General features: G+C 40.6%; 1 protein-coding gene across 1 annotated transcript in view; it reads left to right on the plus strand.

Moving 5' to 3' along the window:
* Positions 1 to 5,022: 5,022 nt before the first annotated feature.
* Positions 5,023 to 18,054, plus strand: part of LOC118574589 (fibrous sheath-interacting protein 2-like) — a 16,830-nt gene continuing 3,798 nt past the window's right edge. Inside the window, exons 1-8 of the mRNA XM_036175546.1 lie at positions 5,023 to 5,121; positions 5,516 to 5,641; positions 6,258 to 6,419; positions 6,864 to 6,953; positions 7,264 to 7,406; positions 8,457 to 8,598; positions 9,228 to 9,338; positions 9,826 to 9,943. Of these exons, the coding sequence (XP_036031439.1) occupies positions 5,023 to 5,121; positions 5,516 to 5,641; positions 6,258 to 6,419; positions 6,864 to 6,953; positions 7,264 to 7,406; positions 8,457 to 8,598; positions 9,228 to 9,338; positions 9,826 to 9,943 (991 nt within the window). The remainder of the gene's footprint in view (positions 5,122 to 5,515; positions 5,642 to 6,257; positions 6,420 to 6,863; positions 6,954 to 7,263; positions 7,407 to 8,456; positions 8,599 to 9,227; positions 9,339 to 9,825; positions 9,944 to 18,054) is intronic.

Here is an 18,054-nt window from a genome sequence, read left to right on the forward strand (position 1 = left end):
CATCTTGAGACATTCATCTGTGCTCCCTTGCAAAAGACCATTCCAGTTTGGCTTGTTGCTCTGATATCTATGTAGCCTTGGTAGCTGTTTCTGCCACAGCTTTACTTCAACAGATACTAACTGCTCAACATTTTAATTCCTTATCTAAGAATATGTCTATGGCTTTAGTTACTCAGGAAGGAACTGATCAGGGATTAATAGATAGAATAAATGTCTTAGAGGGGGCTATACTTTACACGGGTAATCAGATTCAGAAAATTAAGATACGTTTAACAGCATTGTGTCATGCTGACTACAAATGGATTTGTGTCACCCCTTTGCCTAATGGATCAGATATGTCCTGGGATCAGGTGCAAGCTCACCTGAGAGGTGTCTGGAATAGTTCCCAGCTAGTTGTAAACATAGACATGCTACACTCCCAGATTAGTGCCATCAGCCATTATAGACTCCAAATTCTCTCTGCACTAGAAGTAACTGTTTTGCCAATTCAGTAAAATAATTTGTGAATAATAATTCCTTTTTGAATCTCCTTATAAATGTGGGAGCTATAGGAGCACTAATCATTTTACTTTTATTTCTTATTCCAGTCATCCTCAGATGCTTAGGATCAGCAGTATGAGTTGCCCAAAGAGAAATCCACACACTTCACTTATTAAATGAAAAATCGGGAATTGTGGTGAGCCACAGGAATATGAAATAGAACTCCATCTGTATATTATAAGTTATACCTTGACCAGACCAAGGGTCAGTCAAGTGGAAGCCATTTAGCAAGGACTATCTAGTATTACACAGCTTAATATTCAGTTGTTCCTTGCTATGAATTCCTTGTGCTCATAATTCTCCTAAAATGTGTATGTGTGTGTGAACCTCCATTTCAAAGTACTTGGATAAAGTCACATAGACAGAACCTTCTGGCTCTGAGCTCCCAGCTCCTCTTTTGCCTTTTGCAAATATCCTCCTTAAGCTACTTCCTAAGATAGAGCCTACCCCAAACAAAGCCTTGAAAAACAAGCAAGGAACAGATAACTACCAGATCACCTACTAGATGCCTGTAGCACCCCACCCACAACTAAGGTAAAATGTCCTTTTGGAGACGACCTGTCTCCCAGACCAAGTGCCTGTCCCCAAGTGGCATAGCTTTTTTTCTTGTGCAAATCAGGTTCAGGTATACCCCTCTTTCTCACAGCCCCAGAACAACTTCTTAGATCAAAGGGGTTTCCTCTCACCAGGTGCTTCAAGCTGTGATGCAGATTGACTAGCTATCTCTACTCCTCCTGTCCCTGTCAGGAAACTGGCAGCAGAGGAAAATAGTGAAAGTTTTAACTTTTAGTGACCTACAGATTTTGCCTACCCTATCACCTCTAAGTTTGTAGTTGAATACATTTATGATAGACTTGTAATGCTTTCACCTAACAACAGTAAGGATGTATTTCTAGCAATAAATTCCTTTTCTGATTTATTCCAAATGCTATCTGACTCCATTCTTGTCTCTTCCCTTTTGGGTTGCAAATAAAGTTGCCATGAAACTTCTGGTGAGGACCTTGCAATCTTGTGTTGTATACTAAACATGAGGTGTTGCTGCTTGGGAAAGATATACCAGTCCCTAGAGAAGGAGAGGATTGAATTAAGAGGATTTGAATGGAGAGAGTTGAATTGAGGGAGTGGAACTGAGAGAGTTGAATTGGTGGCTGAATGATGGTGCCAGACAAACTAATTGGATGAAAGAGCTTCATGCATGTGAATTCATTCCCACACCGATGGTAGTATCCCTACTGGCCCCCTGCGATAGTATAATAATAAGACTGGACCATTATTATTATATAAAACCCTAGAAGCTACTACAGGCTCTGACACTACAACATTTTCTATACATTGATTATATCAGTATATATCAAATATCATAACATAATAATAAGACTGGACCATTATTATTATACAAAACCCAAGAAATTACTACAAGCTCTGACACTACAACATTTCCTATACATTGATTATATCAGTATATATCAAATATCATAACATAACAGACATAAGTGCTGAGCTGTTCTAAAAATACAGGAAGAGATAAGATAAAGGAATTAAGAAACTCAACTTTAAAATTTTTACTTATTTAATGTACAAAATTTTCATTATTACATGTTCATATTTATATGTGTATATAGCTGTACTTTGCTCATATTCCATACAGGTAATCTCCAATGTCCTTTCCTCCCCCTCTAGATTGTCCCTGTTCTCCATGTATATAGTACTGATTCTGTTTTCATGTCCAGATTTGATTTTAAAGAATAAAATGTAGGGACTGGAGGGTTGGCTCAGCAGTTAAGAACACTTGCTGATCTTCCAGAGGACCCAAGTTTGGTTCCCAGTACCCACATTTGGTGGCTCAAAACTGTCTGAACCTTCAGCTCCAGGGAATCCAACATCCTTTGGCCTACTTGGGCACCCACACACATGTGATACACACAGTGGTGGTATTGTGTTCCCTGAAATATTGTGCACTCTAATAAACTTATCTGGGGTCAGAGACAGAACAACCATAATATTAAACATAAAGGATAGTCAATGGTAGCACACAACTTTAATCCTAGCATTCCAGAGACAGAGATCTAACTGGATCTCTGAGTGTTTAAGGATACATACAGCCAAGCATGGTGATACACGCCTTTAATCCCAAGAAGTGAGCCTTTAATCCCAGGGAGTGATGGCTGAAAGCAGAAAGGTATATAAGGTGTGAAAACCAGGAACTAGGCTGGTTAAGCTTTCAGTCTTTGAGCAGCGGTTCAGCTGAGATCCATTTTGGATGAGGACACAGAAGCTTCTATCTGAGGAAACAGGATCAGCTTAGGAATTGTGAGGTGAGGAAGCCATGGCTTGTTCGGTTTCTCTGATCTTCCAGCATTCACCCCAATAACTGACCTCAGGTTTGATTTTATTAATAAGAACTTTTTTAGATTCTTGCTACAACACACACACACACACACACACACACAGAGAGAGAGAGAGAGACAGAGAGAGAGAGAGAGAGAGAGAGAGAGAGAGAGAGAGAGAGACGCATACCCCATTTTTTAAAAAAAGGAATAAGATAAAACAAACGAAGTCAAAGTCTCCATATCCTCTTGTTGATCTCATCCATTTCTCTTTCTTCCTAAGGGGAACTACTGTTTTATATTATTACTATTTGTGTGAGTAACAAAATATCTGAAATATATCAACTTAAAAGAAACAAATGTTATTTTGAATTAGAGTTTCAAAGACTTCAGTTCATATACAGTTGGCATTGTTGCTTTTTTGGGCTCCAAATAGATAGTATGTTATGTCAAGGCATGTAGAAGAGGAATATTGCTCACCCTGGCATTGTGGCAGCACATTGTTTGAGGTGGGGGCTAGGGTGTCACTATATCCTTCAAAGGAAGGCCCTCAGTGACCTACTTCCTCCTATTAGACCCAATCTCCTGACATTCCCACCACCTCCCAATAGCACTATAGGCTGGAAGCCAAGACCTTGGCACATATCTCTTGGAGGACATTCAGATCAAATTATTTCATAAATGAGTATCATAAGCATAATTTAAATGTCAGGTATATCATCCCACAGCTTGTTGGGTTTCACTCAATACTATTTTTTCCTGAGGAATACATTATATAGGTACAAATATTTACACTATTGAATAGGCATCAGGATAACCTAACTTATGTTTATATAATCTTCTATTGGAAGGTGTTGAATGTATCTCTATAATTGTAAATCAGTCTATTTCTCCTTTTTATCTCTACTGTTTTCTGCTTCATGTATTCTGAAGCTCTATAATCTAGCATAAGGACACTTAGAACTGCAATATTTTCCTGGTGGAATGATCTTTTTGTTATTACATAATGTTTCTTTTTGTCTTTAACAATATGTACTTTAATATATGACCACACCCACTTTTATTGGAATATGTATTGAATATGCTTTCACATCCTTTAATTTTTCAACTTGCTTATGTCACTGCATCTTCTGAACATCTTTTATTGACAACATACAGTATTATCATACTTGTTCATTTATTCTACCTATCTCTGCACCTTCATTGTCATGTTTAGACTATCATATGTAAAGTAATTGCTGATATGTGAAGGATTAAGTCATCTATTTTAGTATCCATTTCTCTCTACTTGCTTAATTGCTCCTTGGTTTCTCTGGCATTCCTGTAATTTTCTTGACCATTCTTAGAAAACCACCTTAATTTTTGATGATGTTTTGAATTACCACCTTACATAGTTTTTAATGATTGCTGTACAACTTACAAAAACTCATAAAGTCTGTTGGGATGAATATCTAACAGCTTTGGGGTTTTGTTTCATTTTCTTTTATTTATGGACAGGGATTTACCCTGTAGCCCCAGGCTACCCTGTAACTCTCTATGTTCTTCAGCTAAAACATGTGGTAGCATCAGCACTAGGGTACTCTTCAAGGGCCTTTCAGGCTACTTTCCCAACTGGAGCCATTCAAGCTGCTAGGTTCAGGTGAGGCGCATGCGCTCCTAAAGAGGCACCCAGGTCTTCGCCCCCACCCAAGGATGATGTCTATTAATGCGACATCCACTGGGATGACACTCATGGAGTGACATCAGCTGGAACAATGTCTATTGGGGCAGCCCATGGAGGGGTTGCCTGTTGGGCGGTGTCTGTTGAGGCAACCTCTTTGTTGGCAACGTCTTTAGAAACCAACAACAGTTGAAGTGACATCTGTTAGAGCTGCTTCTGTTGGAGCCACATCTATTTTGGAAACTTCTACTGAGTGACCTCTGCTGGTATGACATGTCTTAAGGGCGACGCCCACTGGGCGTGGCCTTGAGGGCGCCCACTAAGGACCTCAGCAAATCAGCATTGTGATGTGTGCGTTCTCGAAGTCCTGTTACCAGGCTGTCTAGGGACTTGGCTCAGTCTTGATCCGGACACTGGAGAAGACAGTCGCAGGAAGGGAGTCCAGAAGACAGTCCACTCCCTCAGCTCCCAGCCCTTGGGGGCTGACGGGGAGCCATGGACTTGTACCTGAACAACTGTTTGAAGGCTGCTGAGGCTGCGGCATCCAAAGCAGCTTCCGGCAACCTCAAAAATGACAAAGACACTTGTAGTACTGTGAGTGGCGGCCCCTCCATAGTGTCCATTTATTCATTGCCCTTCTTTCTTGGTAAGGACAGGTTTCAGGCCAGCAGGTAGAGTCATGGGGAGAGAGTCTGGCTGAGGGGCAGGAACAAGACAGACATTTTCATGATGGAGCCTTACACCTTCTGACCAGGGCAATGGGTGACTCAAGGTGCCACAGACGTATACTAGCCTTCGCAGGACCCAGAAGTAGCGTACTGGCTTAGGAAGTGGGGAGGTAAGGCCTTCTAGGTTTGCAGCCAGGCACTTCTTTCCACCCAGGTGCCTAGCAACCTGGGTTGTGCTGTCTGGTTCAAGTGTGACAACTGATGTAAACTAAATGAACACTTCCCGGTAAAAGACAAACATATCCATTTCTTTTCCACAGAAGAGACAGAAACCTATTGTGCCAAAGATTGGACCATCTTGTCTGTTGGACTTGCCCCTGGGGGCCAAACTGCCTGTTATCCCAGGAAGTACTAACATATTCTATACCACAAACATAAGTGAAAAGGTAAACTACATTTTAATGGTGTTTAAGTGGTTTTCTTTGCCCTTACCTGTAAATTTGAAACATTTTGTTATGATTGCACTTTTTATATCACCTTCAGTTTCACACAAATGAGCTGCAATGTCTTAAAGTCTTTAAACTCACTTTAACGATAGAAAGCCCCAGAAAGAGCTGCAATCGTTCCATCCAGACTTCAACCACAGCCTCAACTTGGCAGATTGTGATCCTTCTGGCCTACACATATACAACATGCTGATTTCTGCTTCTGTGCCTTGGTTCATCTGGCTCCTGAAAGTTTCCATGTACTCCCCTCTTTGCTGACAGTCTATCCTGACCTATGTATACAGGATTTGGACTAAGGTGGAGGCTATTCAAGCACAGAGTTCATAAATAGTATTCCACATGGCACCTCTAAAGTAAAAGTTAGACTGGGAGAAGACAGGGAAGCTGAAAAGCATTATATTTACCCAGACCAAACCATTACATTCTTTCCCTTCAGTTTCTGCTTGTATATTTTATTTTCAGTGAACATTCTAATTATTTCAATAAACTGATGTTTAAAAGTGTATATTCATGAATTTTGCATTTGCAATAATTTCAAATATGTTTCCTTTTGCAGCTATATCGGCCTTCTTTTGGTTTTAATCTTAGTGATCCTTACTGTAGACTCATGGAAACCACCTACCAAAGTCTTCATGATCCACACCTTAAAGCATACTTCAGACGAAAAGACATGCTCAAGAAACTAAGACAGGGGGGCTACATCACCAGCAATAACAAAGTGCGTACAGACCTACTTCTAACCAGCAAAATCTAGGCACTTGTTAGGTGCTTTAGTAAATGTGCCACCTTCTAGCAGATGTCACAGAAAGAAGTCAATAAAATGCTTAGTATCAGGTGGCTGTTTTTTCTTGAAAAAACTACTTTATACTTGATAATTTTTCAGTGATGGAAAAGATAATTACAATTTTTGGTATGTAAACACACTGACACATTTACTTTCATGTCTCTAGAAGGAATTTTGACTTGGAACTATGTTAGTGAGCTATTTAGAAAATGTCTGGTGGGTCATCAACTGTCTAAAGGTCCTGACTACCCATATGTTACAAACACTGCATTCTTACACTCGATCCTAAAACTGTTACTAAAATGAATGTTTTCTTCTCTTCTATAAACATGTTGTCATTTTCAAAATTTTATAATGTCTTCCATTTTGAATTTGTAGGTCATATGTTCCTTAAAAGAGTTGAACAAATACAGACAATATCTTACCACTTTAAAAATTGACTTTGAGAGAAATTATGTCAGGGAACAAGTAAGTTAAATATTTGAGTTTGTTTAATTTGGGACTCATAAAATGATTTGTGAAACACTTGGCCCTTTGCACAATATTTCCTTAAAATATTCCAGGAATAAAGTTCCTATAAAGAATCTGTAAAAGATAGAGATCCCATTTGATTTTTACATATAAGAAGTTTATTTGTGGGAATGTGCCATGCTGGTTAGCAGAATTAACAGTTTGTAAAAGTCAGAACATGTACTTAAGATTAAATTTAAAGAAAATATATCAAAGGAGAGGTTTATGTCTGTGACGCATCTGACATCCAGTAATTGTTTTCATACAGAAAATTATAGAAAGCCAGGTGAATAAGCTGAACGAAGAGAGACGAGCTTGTGACGACGCTGCCGCTGCTGCCTCATTTCAGCAGTGGTTGTTACAAGAAGGGAAGAAGACTTCCCCGCATCAAGACCAATTACTAAAACGAAGGTAGAGTCAGGGTTCGAGTATATTTTAAATGGGCACATTAGAGACACCCAAAACTGCAAAAACACTAGAAAGAATTGAATATGGAGTCAGAAAGGTACTACACACATTCAAGCCCCTCAGCATTTTCAACATGAACAACTAAACAGGTATATCAAGGGGGCTTGCTCTTCCAGTGGACTAGGGTCTGAATCCTAGCACCCACATGGTGGCTCACAAGCATCTGTAACTCCACTTTTTAGGGATCTGATGCCCTCCACAGGCCCTGCATGCACATGGTGCACAGACTTACGTATGGAAAAAACACCAATACATATTTTTTTTTTTTTTGGTTTTTTGAGATAGGGATTCTCTGTGTAGTTTTGCGCATTTCCTGTATCTTGCTCTGTAGACCAGGCTGGCCTCAAACTCACAAAGATCCGCTTGGCTCTGCCTCCCAAGTGCTGGGATTAAAGACATGTGCCACCACCGCCCAGCAATACACAATTTTTTTTAAAAAAAATTTAACTTATAAAAATGACATCAAGAGGTATAGGGATTGGGGACCTTGATACTAAGGCTAGGAAAGTCAATTTCTACCTGAGAAACTGTAGCTACCAGGAGCCCAAGAGGTAAGTCAAACTTTTATTGAAGAGAGGCAAAATATAAATCATGGATCCAGAGAAAGCCAGGTCTGTGGTACCAGAGGGAGGGAGAGTATCCTTAACACATATCAAACATGAGGTTAAGTAAATTATTTTAAAGTCACAATGATAAAATTGCTCCAACTTTATCTGATGCTAATGTAAACATGCCATTCCTCTACCAACTGGGTATTTCCTACAGCTACTAATCACACATTACCATGTAGAAATCAAGCCTATAGGGAAGAATTGTATGTTGTTGTTTTTTTATGAAAAAGTTTATCTTAATTGAAATCCAGTTACCCATTATGTGGCTCCTATAATCCATACATTCATCTCAGAGTATACCAAAATGCATGTTGATATTCCAGAGTTTCAGAGTGTCAGGTATCCTGAAAGACTTACATTCCTTTGTTTTACTTCTACTTAGACATTTGCGTATGATTAATAAAGAACTAGACAAAATTGAAGACACCTTGGGAAGACGAAACACACTGCAGTTAGCAGAAGAAGACAGACTACATTGGTATAATGTTCAAACAAAACTGAATCAGCACAAACAGATTGAGGAGGTTAGGATCAAATTTTAAATGAGAAACTTGCATGGTTGTTTTATCTGTAAACAACTTGAACAGTTTCACTCTACCCTTTGAAGTTACTTGAGTTTAGAAAAGAAACCCAAGCCAGCTAGAAGGATTCACTGGGAAAGGCACTTCCGGTGCAAGCCGGGTGACCTACGTTCAAGTCCCAGAACATACGTGAATTTGGAAGTAGAGAGCTCAGTCCATAGAGCTGTCCTTTGACCTCCACATGAGTTCTGGCATGGCTGTTTGTTTTGTTTCTCTGTCAGAATACCTTTAAGAGCAGCCAAGTACATGTGATATGTTCCCTGAGTTAGAAGTCAACACCCTTTTGCCAGTATCTTCTGAGATTCATTGTCAGAGTCATGTTTGTGCTGGCTTCATGCTTGTAATAACAAAATAATTTCTTTCCTTTCCCACTTTATCATATCCAGCAGGACAGTGCCAGTGAATGGCAGATAGATAAGCACATTCACAAGTCAATGCAAGATTTGTTTTATTATTGACCCAAAATGTGTTAGGCCATTGATTTGATCTAATTTGTGTATTGGTTGGAGAAAGAGAAAATATTTAAAAATGAAAGAGACATATGGTGAGAACTGTAATGGCATGTCCCATAGGAATGGCAATCCAAGGAGATGACACTTCTATCAAAGATTGGAGCAGAAGTGAAGAGAGAAGCAAAAGCTGACGAATATCGGCAAAAAATCAGAGAGGAAATTAACCAAAAGGTAGTCAGCTTTTGCTGGATCTGGGCTGTCTTAAGAAAGGCTTTTTACCACCATTTTATATTTTAAAGTATGAATTTTCAGGGGATACTTATTGATGGAGCCCTAATCGATATTGATTCTAGCACCAATCTATAATTCAAAAGAGTCTCCAGAAAGTTATATTAGATTGAGTTGTGACTAAAATATGCTTTTTCTCAATAGTAAAGGGATTGCCTAGCATGTACAAGACCCTAGCTTACATTTCCAGATTGTAAGAGAGCATGAACACATGCATATATGCATAATTACAATTTCATGCTGAATCATAAAAGGAAACTTGCCTCTTAGTGTACCTCTCTTCAAATTCATTGTAAATTTAGATATCTCCAGACAGGAACACAGGCCTACCTAAGGAATGTCATCCATATGAAATAATCTATGTTGTATTTTTACTGACAGTTTGTGTTTGAATTTGAAATATATTTAATGTATTTTTAATATTTTGTAGAAACAAGTAATGCTTCAAAAAAGGATAGCCTACCATTTACAAAAACTGCAAGAAAAAGATAGTAAAGAAGAAAAGCGGGAAGCAAGTGTCCCTGAAAGCAAAAGACAACCTGAAACAGGTGAGAGAGATAGGAGAGAGAAAATAAAAGACATAGTGGATGAGTGGAAGCTGAGCAACAATGTACTGACTATTAGTGTCCACATAAAACCACCTTATGCTCACACAATTCTTTCAAAAGGCCCCTGCAAAAGTAAGTACTAGGAATCCTTAATACCTATGGCAGGTCCTCTGTGATGCACTTTCCAGTTACAGATCGAGTTAACAAAAGTATATGTGCAATACATATAGCTAACAAGTAAATACATAGTTTAACAAACAGCCAGGAAGAGGAGATAGCATGTATACTTAGGTAAGAAATGCAGAAAGCAAATGAGAGAAGTGAGTTGAGGTAGGCAGTAAGAAAACATTAAGAAGTGAAGAAAAGTTTAACAAGCCAGTAAGAGCGAAAATAAATTACAGAAGTTAGATCAAGAAAGGGATAATATACAAAGATTGAGAGAATTTTAAAATGTACAAAAAAAAGTAATAGTGAAAAAAGAACAAAAAACTTGGACAAGAGAAAGCACCTATTCAGGCAAAGATGGTACAATAAGAAATAATGAAGAGATGGAGAGAGCAAAGAAAGACCAGGAGCAACCAGTAGACTCCAGCATGAATGCATTTGTGGGAGTAGAGAGAGATGATGACAAAGTAGAGAAGAGATAGGAGAGCGTAGATAAGGAGGAAAGGTACATATGGAAGGAAGAGCCAGTAGGAAAAGTGTAAAAAGGGAGATTGTGATGGTGAAGGAGGCCTTTGAAAGGGATTAGTAAGGAAGGAATTCCAATATTCTTACAAAGGTGTGCAGAAATATCTAAAAGACTTCAGCCCTACAAAGTTAAAGAAGTGGAGCAGTTGTTTAAAAGGTAAGTAAAAAGTAAGGAGGGAAAGACAGGACTGTAAGTTACAAAGGGGAAGGAGGCTTGGATGAAGGGAGACAGTACTCCTTAAAAGGAAATGTGTGGAGACAGCATAATTGTTATCGATACTTCCTGTAGAGAGACTTGAAATAAATATATTATGAAGATGCTGTGTGAAGAGGAAGGGAGAGAAAATGAAGGCAGGAAAGAGGAGGAAGAGAGTTGGGAGGAAGGGTGGAGGGAAGGAAAAGAAAAGGAAAGAGAGGAGAAGAGAGGAGGAAGGGAGGGTAAAAGAAGAACAAAAGATAACCAAGAAAGAGGAGCAAAAGAAGGTACATAACAGGGACTAGAGTGGAGAAAAAAGAAGGAAGGAGAGAGGAAGGAACAAAAGAAGGTGGAGAATTAAAAAGAAGGAAAAGGAGGAGGGGTAGGGCAAAGATGAGAACAAGAGGAAGAGAAGAAAGAGGAAGGAGAACAAAAGATGAAAACAAGAGGAAGAGAAGAGTCAGGAGGTGAAGGATGAGAACAAGAGGAAGAGAAGAAAGTGAAAGGAGAGGGGAAAATAAGAAAAAGAAGAAAAAGATGAAGGAGGGGAAAGATGAAAAAAGACAAGAGAAGAAAGAGGAAGAAAGGGAAGGATGAGAACAAGAGGAAGAGAATAAAGGAAGGAGGGAAAGATGAAAACAAGAGGAAGAGAAGAAAGTGAAAGGAGAGGGAAAAATGAGAAAAAGGAAAACAAGGAAGGAGGGGAACAATGAAAACAAGAGGAAGAGAATAAAGATGAAGGGGGGAAAGATGAAAAAGACAAGAAAAGAAAGGAAGAAGGGGAAGAATGGGAACAAGAGGAAGAGAAGAAAGGAAGGAGAGGGGAAGCTGAGAACAAGAGGAAGAGAAGAAAGAGGAAGGAGGAGGAAAGTTGAGAATAAGAGAAAGATAAGAAAGAGGAAAGGGGAAAATTGAGAACAAGAGGAAGAACAGAAAGAGGAAAGAGAGAGAAGGGTGAGAAAAAGAGGAAAAGAAAGAGGATTGAGGAGAAAGACAAGGACAATAGGAAGAAAAAAGGAGAGGGAAAGATGAGAACAAGAGGAAGAGAAGAAAGGAAGGCGGGGAAGGATGAGAACAAGAAGAAGAGAAGAAAGGAAGTAGAGGAAGGATGAGAACAAGAAGAGAAGAAAGACGAAGGAGGAGAAAGCTGAGGAGAAGAGAGAAGAAGGAGAAGAAGGATCGGAACAAGAGGGAAAGAAGAATGATGAAGAAGGGGGATGTATGAGAAAAGAGGAAGAGACGAAAGAGGAGGGAGGGGAAAGGATGAAAAGAGGAAGAGAATGGAGAAGAAGGTGGGGAAAGAATAGATCAAGCAGAATAGAAGAAAGAGAAAGGATGGGAAGTATGAGAACGAGAGGAAGAGAAGAAAGGAAGGAGGGGAAGGATGAGAACCTGAGGAAGAGAAGAAAGGAAGGAGGTGAAGGATGATAACAAGAGGGAGAGAAGAATGATGAAGAACGGGGATAGATGAGAAAAGAGGAAGAGAATAAAGAGGAGGTAGGGGAAAGGATGAAAAGAGGAAGAGAATAAAGAGGAAGGTGGGGAAACAATAGATCAAGCAGAATAGAAGAAAGAGAAAGGATGGGAAGTATGAGAACAAGAGGAAGAGAAGAAAGGAAGGAGGGGAAGGAAGAGAACCTGAGGAAGAGAAGAAAGGAAGGAGGAGAAAGAGGAAGAGAAAAAAGAGGAAAGAGGGGAAAGATGAGAACAAGAGGAAGAGAAGAAAGAAGGAGGAGGAAGGATTAGAAGAGGATGAGTAGAAAGAGGAAGGTGGGGAAAGATGAGAAAAAAAGGAAGAAAAGAAAGAGGAAGGAAAGAGGGGAAGAATGGAAACAATAGGATGAGAAGAAAGAGGAAGAGAAGAAAGAGAAAGGAGGGGAAAGATGAGAACAAGAGGAAGAGAAGAAAGGAAGGAGGAGAAGGATGAGAACAAGAAGAGAAGAAAGGAAGGAGGTGAAGGATGATAACAAGAGGGAGAGAAGAATGATGAAGAACGGGGATAGATGAGAAAAGAGGAAGAGAAGAAAGAGGAGGTAGGGGAAAGGATGAAAAGAGGAAGAGAATAAAGAGGAAGGTGGGGAAACAATAGATCAAGCGGAATAGAAGAAAGAGGAAGGACGGGAAGTATGAGAACAGGAGGAAGAGAAGAAAGGAAGGAGGGGAAGGATGAGAACAAGAGGAAGAGAAGAAGAGGAAGAAGGGGAAAGAGGAAGAGAAAAAATAGGAAGGATGGGAAGGATGAGAACAAGAGGAAGAGAAGAAAGAGGAAGGAGGGGAAACAGGAAGAGAAGAAAGAGGAAGGAGCAGAAGGATGGGAACAAGAGGGAGAAAAGAATGATGAAGAAGGGGGATAGATGAGAAAAGAGGAAGAGAAGAAAGAGGAGGGAGGGGAAAGGATGAAAAGAGGAAGAGAAGAAAGAGAAAGGTCGGGAAACAGTAGATCAAGTGGAATAGAAGAAAGAGGAAGGAGGGGAAGGATGAGAACAAGAGGAAGAGAAGAAGAGGAAGAAGGGGAAAGAAGAAGAGAAGAAAGGAAGGATGGGAAGGATGAGAACAAGAGGAAGAGAAGAAAGAGGAAGGAGAGGAAACAGGAAGAGAAGAAAGAGGAAGGAGGGGAAGGAGGAGAACAAGAGGAAGAGAAGAAAGATGAAGGTAGGGAAAGAGGAAGAGAAGAAAGAGGAAGGAGTAGAAGGATGGGAAAAAGAGGAAGAGAAGAAAGAAGGAGGAGGAACGATGAGAAGGAGAGGATGAGTAGAAAGAGAAAGGTGGGGAACAATGAGAACAAGAGGAAGAAAAGAAAGAAAGGAAATAGGGGCAGGATGAGAACAAGAGGAAGAGAAGAAAGAGGAAGGATGGGAAAGAGCAAGAGAAGAAAGAGGATGGAGGGGAAAGAGGAAGAGAAGAAAGAAGAAGGAGGGGGAAAGATGAGAACAAGAGGAAGAGAAGAAAGGAGGAGGAGGAAGGATGAGAAGAAGAGGATGAGTAGAAAGAGGAAGATGGGGAAATATGAGAACAAGAGGAAGAAAAGAAAGAAAGGAAGGGGGAAGAATGAAAACAATAGGATGAGAAGAATGAGGAAGAGAAGAAAGGAAGGAGGGGAAAGATGAGATCAAGATGAAAAGAAGGAAGGAAGGAACTTTGGGAAGGATGAGAACAGGAGGAAGAGAAGAAAAGGTAAGGTGGGGAAAGATAAGAACAAGGGGAAGAAAAGACAGAGAAAGGAAAGAGGGAGTGTGAAGAAAGAAAACAAGAGGAAGAGAAAAAAGAGGAAGGAAGTGAAAGATGAGAACAAAAGGAAGAGAAGAAAAAGGATGGAAAGAGGGGACTGATGAGAACTAGAGGAAGAGAAGAAAGAGGGAAGTGGAATGATGAAGAAAGGAGGAAGAGAAAAAAGAGGAAGGAGGGGAGGGATGAGAACAAGAGGAAGAGAAGAAAGAAAGAGGAGGAAGGATGAGAAGAAGAGGATGAGTAGAAAGAGGAAGGTGGGGAAAGATGAGAACAAGAGGAAGAAAAGAAAGAGAAAGGAAAGAGGGGAAGAATGGAAACAATAGGATGAGAAGAAAGAGGAAGAGAAGAAAGAGGAAGGAGGGGAAAGATGAGAACAAGAGGAAGAGAAGAAAGGAAGGAGGGGAAGGATGAGAACAAGAAGAGAAGAAAGGAAGGAGCGGAAAGATGAGAACAAGAGGAAGAGAAGAATGATGAAGAATGGGGATAGATGAGAAAAGAGAGACGAAAGAGGAGGGAGGGGAAAGGATGAAAAGAGGAAGAAAAGAAAGAGGAAGGTTGTGAAACAATAGATCAAGTGGAATAGAAGAAAGAGGAAGGAGGGGAAGGATGAGAACAAGAGGAAGAGAAGAAAGATGAAGGTGGGGAAAGAGGAAGAGAAGAAAGATGAAGGAGTAGAAGGATGGGAACAAGAGGAAGAGAAGAAAGAAGGAGGAGGAACGATGAGAAGGAGAGGATGAGTAGAAAGAGAGAGGTGGGGAACAATGAGAACAAGAGGAAGAAAAGAAAGAAAGGAAATAGGGGCAGGATGAGAACAAGAGGAAGAGAAGAAAGAGGAAGGATGGGAAAGAGCAAGAGAAGAAAGAGGATGGAGGGGAAAGAGGAAGAGAAGAAAGAAGAAGGAGGGGGAAAGATGAGAACAACAGGAAGAGAAGAAAGGAGGAGGAGGAAGGATGAGAAGAAGAGGATGAGTAGAAAGAGGAAGATGGGGAAATATGAGAACAAGAGGAAGAAAAGAAAGAAAGGAAGGGGGAAGAATGAAAACAATAGGATGAGAAGAAAGAGGAAGAGAAGAAAGGAAGGAGGGTAAGATGAGATCAAGATGAAAAGAAGGAAGGAAGGAGCTTTGGGAAGGATGAGAACAGGAGGAAGAGAAGAAAAGGTAAGGTGGGGAAAGATAAGAACAAGGGGAAGAAAAGACAGAGAAAGGAAAGAGGGAGTGTGAAGAAAGAAAACAAGAGGAAGAGAAAAAAGAGGATGGAAGTGAAAGATGAGAACAAAAGGAAGAGAAGAAAAAGGATGGAAAGAGGGGACCGATGAGAACTAGAGGAAGAGAAGAAAGAGGGAAGTGGAATGATGAAGAAAGGAGGAAGAGAAAAAAGAGGAAGGAGGGGAAGTATGAGAACAAGAGGAAGAGAAGAAAGAAGGAGGAGGAAGGATGAGAAGAAGAGTATGAGTAGAAAGAGGAAGGTGGGGAAAGATGAGAAAAAGAGGAAGAAAAGAAAGAGAAAGGAAAGGGGAAGAATGGAAACAATAGGATGAGAACAAAGAGGAAGAGAAGAAAGAGGAAGGAGGGGAAAGGTGAGAACAACAGGAAGAGAACTAAGGAAGGAGGGGAGGGATGAGAACAAGAGGAAGAGAAGAAAGGAAGGATGGGAAGTATGAGAACAAGAGGAAGAGAAGAAAGGAATGAGGGGAAGAATGAGAACAAGAGGAAGAGAAGAGGAGGAAGAAGGGGAAAGAGGAAGAGAAGAAAGGAAGGATGGGAAGGGTGAGAACAAGAGGAAGAGAAGAAAGAGGAAGGAGAGGAAACAGGAAGAGAAGAAAGAGGAAGGAGCAGAAGGATGGGAACAAGAGGGAGAAAAGAATGATGAAGAAGGGGTTTAGATGAGAAAAGAGGAAGAGAAGAAAGAGGAGGGAGGGGAAGGATGAAAAGAGGAAGAAAAGAAAGAGGAAGCTGGGGAAACAATAGATCAAGTGGAACAGAAGAAAGAGGAAGGAGGGGAAGGATGAGAACAAGAGGAAGAGAAGAAAGATGAAGGTGGGGAAAGAGGAAGAGAAGAAAGAGGAAGGAGCAGAAGGATGGGAACAAGAGGGAGAAAAGAATGATGAAGAAGGGGTTTAGATGAGAAAAGAGGAAGAGAAGAAAGAGGAGGGAGGGGAAGGATGAAAAGAGTAAGAGAAGAAAGAGGAAGCTGGGGAAACAATAGATCAAGTGGAATAGAAGAAAGAGGAAAGGGGAAGGATGAGAACAAGAGAAAGAGAAGAAAGATGAAGGTGGGGAAAGAGGAAGAGAAGAAAGAGGAAGGAGTAGAAGGATGGGAACAAGAGGAAGAGATGAAAGAAGGAGGAGGAAGGATGAGAAGGAGAGGATGAGTAGAAAGAGAGAGGTGGGGAACAATGAGAACAAGAGGAAGAAAAGAAAGAAAGGAAATAGGGAAGGATGAGAAAAAGAAGAAGAGAAGAAAGAGGAAGGATGGGAAAGAGCAAGAGAAGAAAGAGGAAGGAGGGGAAAGAGGAAGGGAAGAAAGAGGAAGGAGGGGAAATGATGAGAACAAGAGGAAGAGAAGAAAGGAGGAGGAGTAAGGATGAGAAGAAGAGGATGAGTATAAAGAGGAAGATGGGGAAAGATGAGAACAAGAGGAAGAAAAGAAAGAGAAAGGAAAGAGGGGAAGAATGGAAACAATAGGATGAGAAGAAAGAGGAAGGAGGGGAAATATGAGAACAAGAGAAAGAGAAGAAAGGAAGGAGGGGAAGGATGAGAACAAAAAGAGAAGAAAGAGGAAGGAGGAGATAGCTGAGGAGAAGAGAGAGGAAGGAGCAGAAGGATCGGAACAAGAGGGAGAAAAGAATGATGAAGAAGCGGGATGTATGAGAAAAGAGGAAGAGACGAAAGGAGGGAGGGGAAGGGATGAAAAGAGGAAGAGAAGAAAGAGGAAGGTTGGGAAACAATAGATCAAGTGGAATAGAAGAGAGAGGATGGATGGGAAGTATGAGAACAAGAGGACGAGGAGAAAGAAGGAGAGGAAGAGGAAGAGAAGAAAGAGGAGGGAGCAGAAGGATGTGAACAAGAGGAAGAGAAGAAAGAGGAAGGAGGAAGGATGAGAAGGAGAGGATGAGTAGAAAGAGGAAGGAGGGGAAATATGAGAACAAGATGAAAAGAAGGAAGAAAGTAGGGGAAGGATGAGAACAAGAAGAAGAGAAGAAAGGAAGGATGGGAAGGATGAGAACAAGAGGAAGAGAAGAAAGAAGTTGGAGGAATGATGAGAAAGACAGGATGAGTAGAAAGAGGAAGGTGGGGAAAGATGAGAACAAGAGGAAGAAAAGAAAGAGAGGAAGGAGGGGAAGAATGGAAACAATAGGATGAGAAGAAAGAGGAAGAGAAGAAAGAGGAAGGAGGGGAAATGTGAAAACAAGAGCCAGAGAAAAAAGGAAGGATGGGAAGGATGAGAACAAGAAGAAGAGAAGAACGGAAGGATGGGAAGGATGAGAACAAGAGGAAGAGAAGAAAGAAGTTGTAGGAAGGATGAGAAAGAGAGGATGAGTAGAAAGAGGAAGGTGGGGAAAGATGAGAACAAGAGGAAGAAAAGAAGGAAAGGAAGGAGTGGAAAGAGGCAGAGAAGAAAGAGGAAGGAGCAGAAGGATGGGAACAAGAGGAAGAGAAGAAAGAAAGGAAGGAGGGGAAAGAGGAAGAGAAGAAAGAGGAAGGAGCAGAAGGATGGGAACAAGAGGGAGAGAAGAATGATGAAGAAGGGGGATGGATGAGAAAAGAGGAAGAGAAGAAAGAGGAGGGAGGGGAAAGGAAGAAAAGAGGAAGAGAAGAAAGAGTAAGGTGGGGAAACAATAGATCAAGCGGAATAGAAGAAAGAGGAAGGATGGGAAGTATAAGAGCAAGAGGAAGAGTAGAAAGAGGAAGGAGGGGAAAGAGGAAGAGAAGAAAGAGGAATGAGCAGAAGGATGGGAACAAGAGGGAGAGAAGAATGATGAAGAAGGGGGATGG

The sequence above is a fragment of the Onychomys torridus genome, chromosome X (assembly GCF_903995425.1).
Source record: "Onychomys torridus chromosome X, mOncTor1.1, whole genome shotgun sequence".
Classification (NCBI taxonomy): domain Eukaryota; kingdom Metazoa; phylum Chordata; class Mammalia; order Rodentia; family Cricetidae; genus Onychomys; species Onychomys torridus.